This window comes from Nuphar pumila, chromosome 11 (assembly GCF_984573655.1).
Source record: "Nuphar pumila chromosome 11, dmNupPumi1.hap1.1, whole genome shotgun sequence".
Classification (NCBI taxonomy): domain Eukaryota; kingdom Viridiplantae; phylum Streptophyta; class Magnoliopsida; order Nymphaeales; family Nymphaeaceae; genus Nuphar; species Nuphar pumila.
In genome coordinates, this window is record NC_143259.1 from 29,106,658 (window position 1) to 29,115,754 (window position 9,097).

The 9,097-nt window shown below is 34.4% G+C and overlaps 1 protein-coding gene across 1 annotated transcript; it reads left to right on the forward strand.

The window, feature by feature from the left end:
* Positions 1-8,018: 8,018 nt before the first annotated feature.
* LOC149822208 (uncharacterized) lies at positions 8,019-8,687 on the forward strand. The gene is made up of 2 exons (XM_089980234.1): positions 8,019-8,252; positions 8,307-8,687. Exons 1-2 carry the CDS (start codon positions 8,019-8,021, stop codon positions 8,685-8,687), a joined length of 615 nt encoding a protein of 204 aa, XP_089836360.1.
* The last annotated feature ends 410 nt before the right edge of the window (positions 8,688-9,097 follow it).

Below are 9,097 nucleotides of genomic sequence, written 5' to 3' on the forward strand. Positions count from 1 at the left end.
TCAACTTGTGTTGGTCATAAATCCTTAACCGTAGATCCGATTCATGATCTGTAAAAAAAGAAGTTCATTACTTATCTATCTATTATTTACTTTTGAAATCTCAGAAATTTTTATTGAAGTCTACTATTTTTCCTTATATTTGCAACCGGAAGTTCCTGTTTTAATCAATTTTATATTCATTAAATTTAAGTCCAGATTGCCGGAACAATATTCCCCTAACCGGAGATGATTTTTTCAATATGTAAAAGGGATATTCTCTTTTTTTTGTCTACTATTGCTCTGTAAAATTTGAGAAATTTACATGGTGGATACTCCTGATTCAAGTCTGACACTGAAACTGGTATGTGACCATGGGTAAAAATAACATATTTTAGGGTTTTAATGCAATTTTTGAATTGGAATAATGTGAAAATATATTTTTATGATTCCAATCTTATTTTAGGATGATAATAAGTACAAGTGTCAATTTTTATGAATTTTGGAGTTCATTTGATGCTTGAATGAATTAAATTGCAAAACAGGGTGCCCGTAGGATCCCAAAACACTGCCAAAATCATGATTTTTGTGATATTTTTGGTTTTTTGTGTATAAGTTTATGTTTTTAGGGTTTGTTCATGTTTATAATTATGTTAGGATACTTCGTGATCGATTTGCTTGTTATTTTATTTTATTTAAATCTTAAACCCAAAGTTTTTACCAAAATATTTTTTGAAAACCCTGATTTCAAGGCCATAGTCTTGCTATTGGGGGCAATTTGGTCATTTGACCTCAATTTCAAAATTCCAAACTTTGGTTTACTCATTTTTAATCATATCATATCATATTTGGTTCAATTTATCCTTATTTGAATTTCAAAAGTTGTATTTTACAAAATATATTTCTGAAAACCTTGATTTCAAGGCCAGAGTCTTGCTATCAAGGGTATTTTGGTCATTTTGACCCCAATTTTGAATTTTTAAATCCCATTTTCATATTTTTTCAATTTTATTTTTTATTTCCATATGTTTATCTCAGAAAATTATTGAAAAAAGCTTATATCTAGCAAAATCCAGTATTTTCTATATATTACTGGATAAATCTAGAAAAGCCAACATATCTTCACTAACAAGTTTTCTAGTTTTATAGTTTTGCAGGGATATTGAAGACTTTATTTTCCCATATTTAAATTCAATTAGTGATGTAAATTAAATATAAACTTTGGAATAAGAATTTCAATTTCTGCTTAGATTAGGATTTGCATTGCATATAGATTAATTCTGCAAATTTTAATATTTGATGAATGCACCATTCATGCATATTTTTTTATAAATCCACCATGGTCTACATGAATGGCACATGCACAAGCTCTTAGGGAGTTGAAAAACTCGGTGGAATTCGTATTTATGGCCATAGTCAGAATACGAATGAGACCCAGATTTGTGATCTTCGTATTAGCCACATTCAACCTACACTCTTAGGCTAACTTCAAAATGCACTGCATTTTTAAAAACTCAAAAGGATTTTCTCAATTCCTCAAAGAAATGTCTTTCAAATCCTTATCCATTCATTTCATTTTCAAACTCCAATTCCAATCCAGAGAAATCGATTTTCTCAAAATTTTCTAAGTCTTACTCAGAAATTGATTTTCTCAAAACTTTGAGCTTTCAAATGGTATTTCAAGTATTTTTCAAAGTTCAAATCATGATTTTCCAAGTTATAAATTCAATTTCAAAGTTTAAATTTAGAAAAATCAAGTTTTCCAAAGTTACTTGAAATTCCTCAGAAATTCATTTTAACAAAACACTTGGTTTCTTCAGAAATCAATTTTCATTTTCCTCAGAAATACTTTCACCATGATTCACAATTTTCCAAGTGACATCTTTTCCGAGAATTTTTCAAGTATTTCAGTTATTCTAAGCAAATGTCATGTTTTCAAATCTGTATTTTCAGAAATTCATAGCACATGCCTGATTCTTTGTGCATTTAGGAAATAGAACACGATTTAGACAAGTTGAGCAAAGCTAAGCCCACTTTTGATCCTTGGTTCAATTACCCCTGGTAAAGGCGCCAGGAACGGTTGAACCTCGTATCGACAGGCGAGTCCCATTCCTCAGAATTTTCCCGCATTTTAAAACGAAGGCGAGTTATTTTCAAAATCTTTTTCAAAGGTCAGTTTGACTTGCAAAAAGTAAAATTTTGCTATAATAACACCCACACTTAGCTGCAGACCCTGCTCCTGTTTGGTTTTGGGTTTTGAGGGGATGATCCCCCTATTTTGAGAGACTGACAGACTTGTTGTACTTATCTCATTTTGTATCTTTAAACTTTGGGTTGTATAATTCTCAGAGCTTAGATTTTGTACTCTTATGGATTTTGAAACATGTTGGATTTATTTTACTTACCTGTGGCTCGCTCAGACTTGCGGCCTTGTTATCTAGCTACCTTTTTCCCTTGCTTTTCGTTGTTTATCATAAAACCATTTAAAAAAAATTCCATAGGAATTCAAAGGTTTTTCCAAGGTTGGGGTTTGGGGCGCCACAAAGATTGGTATCATGGCAGTGTTTAAGTGTGGTCCAAGACTTCAGCGTGCATCATCCATCGCTCTGTAAGTATGTTTAAATTTAAAATTTTTGTTATTTGTTTGTCCCTTTGTAAACACCCCAAATTTTTACCCTCATCCAGTGTTTGTCCATTTCATAAGTCATTACAGATCATTGCATGTCATTGCATGTATTCTGCATAGCATTGCATGTCATTGCATAGCATTGCAGGTCATTGCATCTCATTTTCGAGATCCAGCACTCCTATTTCAAAACATTCAATCCAGATTTGAATTTTAAAGCTTTTATTTCAAAATCAATTTCAAAACCTGGGTCTTTATTCAATACTCTGTCATTTTCCAACCCCAGGACTTTATATTTCGAAATATTTTCTCAAGGAAACAATCTGGATTCATTTCAAATTCAAATTTTAATCGATTTCAATTCACAGATGAGACCCATTGAGGTGGTGTCGCTTCTGAATTCCTCTATTCATCAAATTTCTCAAAATTTTGAAAGTTTCAGTCCGATCAGGACTCTGTCTCAGAGACCTGATCCGGTCAGGAGTCTGTTTTGAAGTCTGTTTTACTTCCATTTTTAATCTTTTTCATTTGTTTTCAAAATTTAGGTCATTTTACAGAGTCCAGTTAGTTCAAAACTCTATTTTAGAGTTCGGTTGAGTTAGGAGTCTAACCCTGACTGTGTTTTCTGACTTATTTCATCATTTTTTGATAAAATCTTTTTGAAAATTCTTTCATTTGGCTTTTAAAATCTAAAATTTTAGAGTCCTAAGAGTTCAGGACTCTACCTCGGAGTTCCAGTTCGCTTGAGACCCTATTTTCAAAGATCTTGAATTTCAAATGTCAATTTTAACCCTTTTTCAAAGCCATTTTCAGTGTTTATTTCAAAATTTCTAAAACTCGATGTGGGCCCACTCAGTTGGCACCATATCTAGAGGGATTCTAATTCAGTTAGAACCCTATGCCATTTCAAAATTTCTAATTTTAAAATTGCTTTTGTAAATCCTTTTGAAAACTCCTTCAATTTCAAGTTTTAAAATCACTTTTTGAAAAACTCAAGTAGGGCCCACTCGGGGTGGTGCCATATTTGAGTAAGTCAGGGCTAGACTAGGGTTAGTTGATGTCTTGGTTAGTGTTAGAGGTTTAGAAGAGTCAAAACCATTTTGAAAAACTCATTTTGAAAGTTAGTTTTTAAAACTAGTGTTTTTAAAGGTTTTTAAAGGTGTTTAAAAAAACCCAATGTGAGAAAATGCCAAGTGGCATTACATTTGGGGATTTTTTAGGAGAGTCTAGGGGTTAATTAGGTATTAAATAGGATAATTTAGACTAGGGGTAGTTAGGTAACTCCACCCCAAAATCGCCCCCCTTAGAAGAGTCCAATTTTTTTAAAACATTTAATTTTTAACCTAAATTTTTTTTATAAATAGAAGGCTATAGGGGGTCGATTTTTCAAAAATTGGCTTTCCTTTGGATTCTTGGAGCTTCTCTCTCCTCTCCAGCCCTTCCTCCATTGCAGCAACCTCAAGGTAACTATTTTCTCTAATTTTTAGTTTTTATTTAATGTTTTTCATTGTTTTAAACATGATTTAGCCATTGGTACCATCATCTTCATGGATTAAACCATGGATTCAACCTCAAGAACCATCAAGAATCAGCAAGAACAATCCAAGAAGGTGATCTAACCCTGTTTTGGATGATTTACAGAGATTTTAATCCATTAGAAGTGATTTTAATATGATTCTTTGCATTATTAACCAATAAAATATATGTTTTACCCTTTTTAATGGGTTAAATCTATGTTTTAAAGGTGATATCAAATTCCAGCCATTGATTCCCTGTTTTTATTTTATTTTCATGGTTTATTCATGTTTGTTTTACGTTCTATAGCATAAAAATAAGTTTTATTTATTGTTTTATGGTTTATTTTATTTATTTACATTAGTTAATGCATGGTTTGTCAAGTTTCTTAAATTTCTGTGTGTTCTAGGTTTAGAACAGTAAAGATGATGTTATTTCGGATTGAAGCACTCATTGTTTATTTCTGATTTTTTTATATGTGATGCATGCATGAGTTATTGAGTTACTGTAGAAAAATCAGAGGTTTTGGATCTCGGTAACCCTGTCAAAAAAATTAGACATCAAATCGGGTTTTTAAAGCTTTAAAATCGTGGTTAAAATCAAGAAGGTAACTTGATGTGATGATATTTCTCTCATCTTATATCCGATTTTAGATCTGTAATGTGCTATGGATTCACATTGAGTAGATCTGTCTTCTGTGAAATTTTCGGATTTTTTGATCATTGTTTAGTATTTTCCCCTTTTAGAGAATCTGTTTTTAATTTTAAAACTCGTTAGGGTTTACCAAAACCCTAATCAGACTTGTGTTAGTCATAAATCCCAAACCACAGATCCGATTTTAGATCTGTAAAAAGTGAGTATTGTTATTTTTCTGTATACTGTTCACCACTAAAATTTCAGAAATTTTTATTTAGGATTGCTATTTATTCCTGTATTTTGAATCTGGATCAGCTGTTTTAATCCCTGTTAAGAGTGATATATTTTAGCTCAGATTGCCGGAAGGGTTTCTCCCTAACCGGAGATGATTTTTCCGATCTGTAAATTGGGGAATCTCTGTTTTCCTTTATAGTTAGTCTTTGTAAAATTTAATAAATTTCCATGGAGATTTGACCCCTGGTTCAGGTCTTGGACTGAGACTGGTTGGTGAATTAGGTCAAAATAGCATATTTTAGGGTTTAATGCAATTTTCGGATTAATTTAATGTCAAAAAATTATTTTTATAATTCCAATTCGACATTAGGGTTATAACAAGTGCAGGTACCAATTTTTATGGATTTTGGAATCCATTTGATGGCTGAATTAAGCAAATTGCAAAACCGGGTTCCTGAAAGATCCAAAACACTGCTAAAATCACAATTTTTGTGATATTATTGGATTTTCGTGCATAAGCATATATTTTTAGGGTTTAATCATGTTCATAATCATATTAGGATGCTTTAGGTTTAATTTTGTGCTCATTTGTTTTCATTTAGTGCATAAAACCTAAGTTTTTCCCAAAAATCTATTTCTAAAAACCCTGATTTCAAGGCCATAGTCTTGCTATCGGGGGCAATTTGGTCATTTGACCTAAATTTCGAAATCCCTAGCCCTAATTTCATATTTTTAATCATGTCATAGCATATTTGGTTTGAGTTTATTTCATTCAAATTTCAAAACTTGCATTTTATCAAATATCGTTCTAAAAACTCTAATTTCAAAGCCATAGTCTTGTTATTAGGGGTATTTTGGTCATTTGGACCCCAATTTAGAAATTTCATATTTTATCTTCCTTATTTATTCAATTTTATTTCATACTTTATCATTTTTATTTAAGGGAATCAAGGAAGAGGCTTATATCTAGCAAAATCCAACAATTTCCTGATATTGTTGGATAAATCTAGAAAAGCCAACATATATTCATTAACCAAGTTCTCTAGTTTTGTAGGTACATTGAAGACTTTACTTTTCATGTATTTAAATTTCAATAGTGATGTAATTTGTAATTAAACTTTGGAATAAGAACTTACATTTCCTGCTTAGCTTAGGTTGCATTGCATATAGCTTATTTTTATAATTTTAATGTGTGATAGATGATGATTCATGCATATTTTTACAAATTCACCATGGTCTACACGAATGGCACATGCACTAGCTTCTATGAAGTTTATAAACTTGGTGGAATTTGTATTTATGGCCATAGTCAGAATACGAATGATACTTAGATTTATGATCTTCACATTAGCCACATTCAGCCTACACTCTTAGGCTAACTTCAAAAATGCACTGCATTTCTCAAAAATACAAAAAGTATTTCTCAATTCCTCAAATCCATATTCATTCATTTCATGCATTTGCCAATTCCAATCTCAATTCAAAGAAGTTCATTTTCTCAAAATCTCCTAAGTCTTATAGCAAAATCGATTTTCCCAAAAGCATTGAATTTCAAAGAATATTTCAAGTGTTTTTCTCAAGTTCATAAACTCAATTTTCCAAAGTTATGCAGTCAATTTCAAAGTTTGAAGTTAGAGAAATCAGAATTTTTCTAAGTCTTATTCAAAAGAATATGGATTTGCCAATGATATTTCAAGTATTTCCTAAGTTCCAAATTCAAATTTTCTAAGTTAGAATTTCAATTTCAAAGTTTGAATTCAGAGAAACCAAGTCTCTCAGAATCGATTTTCACCAAATGTCAAGGATTTCCTCAAAATCGATTTTTACTTCTCTCATAAGTATATTTCAAAATCCCATTTCACGATTTTTCATGTGATATCATTTCCAAGATTTACATTTTCTAAATATTTCAATCATTCAAAGCAAACATCATGTTTTCAAAATGTGCATTTTCTGAAAATTCATAGCACATGCCTGATTCTATGTGCATTTAGAAATTAGAATATGATTTAGACAAGTTGAATAGAGTAGAGCATAAGATTGATCCTTGGTTCAATTACCCCTGTTAAAGGTGGCATGAACGGTTGAACCTCGTACCGACAGGCGAGTCCCATTCTACGGAATTTTCCCGCATTTTAAAAACGGAGGCGAGTTATTTTCAAAAATCTTTTTCAAAGGTCAGTTTGATTTGCAAAAGTAAAATTTTGCGATGATAACACCCTTACTTCTTAGTTAGAACTGTATTCTTGATTGTTGTGCATGAGTTAGATGTCGACAAACCCAAGTTATGAGAAGATTTTGGACGCTCTTCAAGACTTACTTCGAGGCGAGGAGTCCTTTGGTAGAGTTGTGCAACACCTAGCTCGTGGTGTCCACATGCTGGCACAGCAGGCACCTCCATGTGCTAGGTGTCTTGTGGATCACGCGGGACAGATCTGTCCCCATGAGTTGAGCGATTTCCCCTACTGTGGTCTTCGAGGGGCATATCAACGAAGAATGTCAAATGAAGCTTTGAGATGAGCTCTGAAGGAGCAATGCCGATAATATTGACGATGTATCCTCGGTCACTGGACCAGAAATTGTTGAAGTGGGTAGTCAGGAGGGAGATAGGCGTGGTTCGCCAGACTCTCCTCAGTATTCTCTAGAATCTTATCCTTATGCGGTTTCATTAGAGTACGTGCCAGATCCACCTTTGCCTCCAGTACTCATGGAAGTACAAGAGATATCTGATGCACCTTTGAGAACTCCTGCTTCTCCTCCTCGTATCAGGCCGCGATGCTGTGGAAGCCAAAAGGACTACCGAGACTTTTATACTAGCAAGCCTTGATGATGTCATGTTGTTTAGTTGGAGACACTGAGTCAGTGTTCCATTTTTGGAGTTTTTGCTTAAGTTATTGGTAGTGTTTTGGTAACCCTGTCATGATGAAGGGTATCTCTATCATGTAATGCATGAAGTTTTTTTACCAATGCAATGAAATTTCTACATTTAAGAACTTGTCTCGTTGCCTATATGATTTTTGCTTGTTTAAAGATGGCATGGCGTACACGTTGCGATGACCTGATGGAATCACTCAACAACCTCACGGAGGTAATTGGCCGTCAGACAGAAGCTATGTGGAACATGGGCGATCACATTCAGCAGACTGCCCAAGGACAGGGGACGCCTATTCAAGTTCTTGCTACCACAGTTCCCTATAAGCAATTCATGGGTATGAACCCTCCTTTGTTTGATGGAAAATCGACACCAGAGGCAGCAAAAGATTGGGTGCGAGAGATCGAGCATATTTTTTGCATTCTGCAAGTGAACGACGATTGAAAGGTTGATTTCGGGACGTACCGTCTCCAAAAAGATGTTGAGAGGTGGTGGGCTACCACCTGGGAGATCAAGTTCGATAATCAACCAATCACGTGGGAGCAGTTCATGGAGACCTTTTTCGCAACATATTTCCTGGCCCATGAAAGGAGCAAGAAGATGCAAGAATTCCTTGACCTACAGCAAGGAAATTCTACGTTGGTGGAGTACATCACTCGTTTCTGCAGTCTTGAGAGATATTGCCCCAACCTTTATGCTACCGAGAAGGATCGAGCGCTGAAATTTGCTCGAGGATCAAAGCTAGTGTTACGTACCAAGGTGTATACTCGTGCACCTATGACTGTTGATGAGGTTCTTGAGACAACCTCACTTTTGGAACAGGATTAGTCAGAGTCTCATAGGACACCACCTTTCAGAAGACAGCAACAACAACAAGGCCAAAGAGTTGGCCTAAGAAGCGTCAATTTCAGAGACACCAAGGCGGAAAGAAATTCCACCCACCTTCGAAGAAGAACAGAAACAACAACAACCCTAACCAGCAACAACAGTATCAGAAATGATGACCCCAGTATCAACCTTAGCAGCGCCAGAATCAGTAACCTCAGAGACAGATCACAACAACAATGAGATGTCCCAAGTATCCTGTCGACCATTCGGGTCGACCTTGCCCTCACGACACTAGAGGATGTCTCTATTGTGGCAAGATGGGCCACTACATAAAGGATTGCCGGAAGAAGCAATTTGATGATCAAAGGAGAAATGCACCAGGAACATCGCAGCCAGTTCAACATAGGCAA

What these genes read in the sequence shown, in the direction of transcription:
- LOC149822208 (XM_089980234.1), top strand. Translation starts at nt 8,019, where the DNA reads ATGGCATGGCGTACACGTTGCGATGACCTGATGGAATCACTCAACAAC. An exon ending in CAGAGGCAGCAAAAGATTGG is followed by an intron (nt 8,253 to 8,306) that starts GTGCGAGAGATC and finishes GACGATTGAAAG; the next exon opens with GTTGATTTCGGGACGTACCG.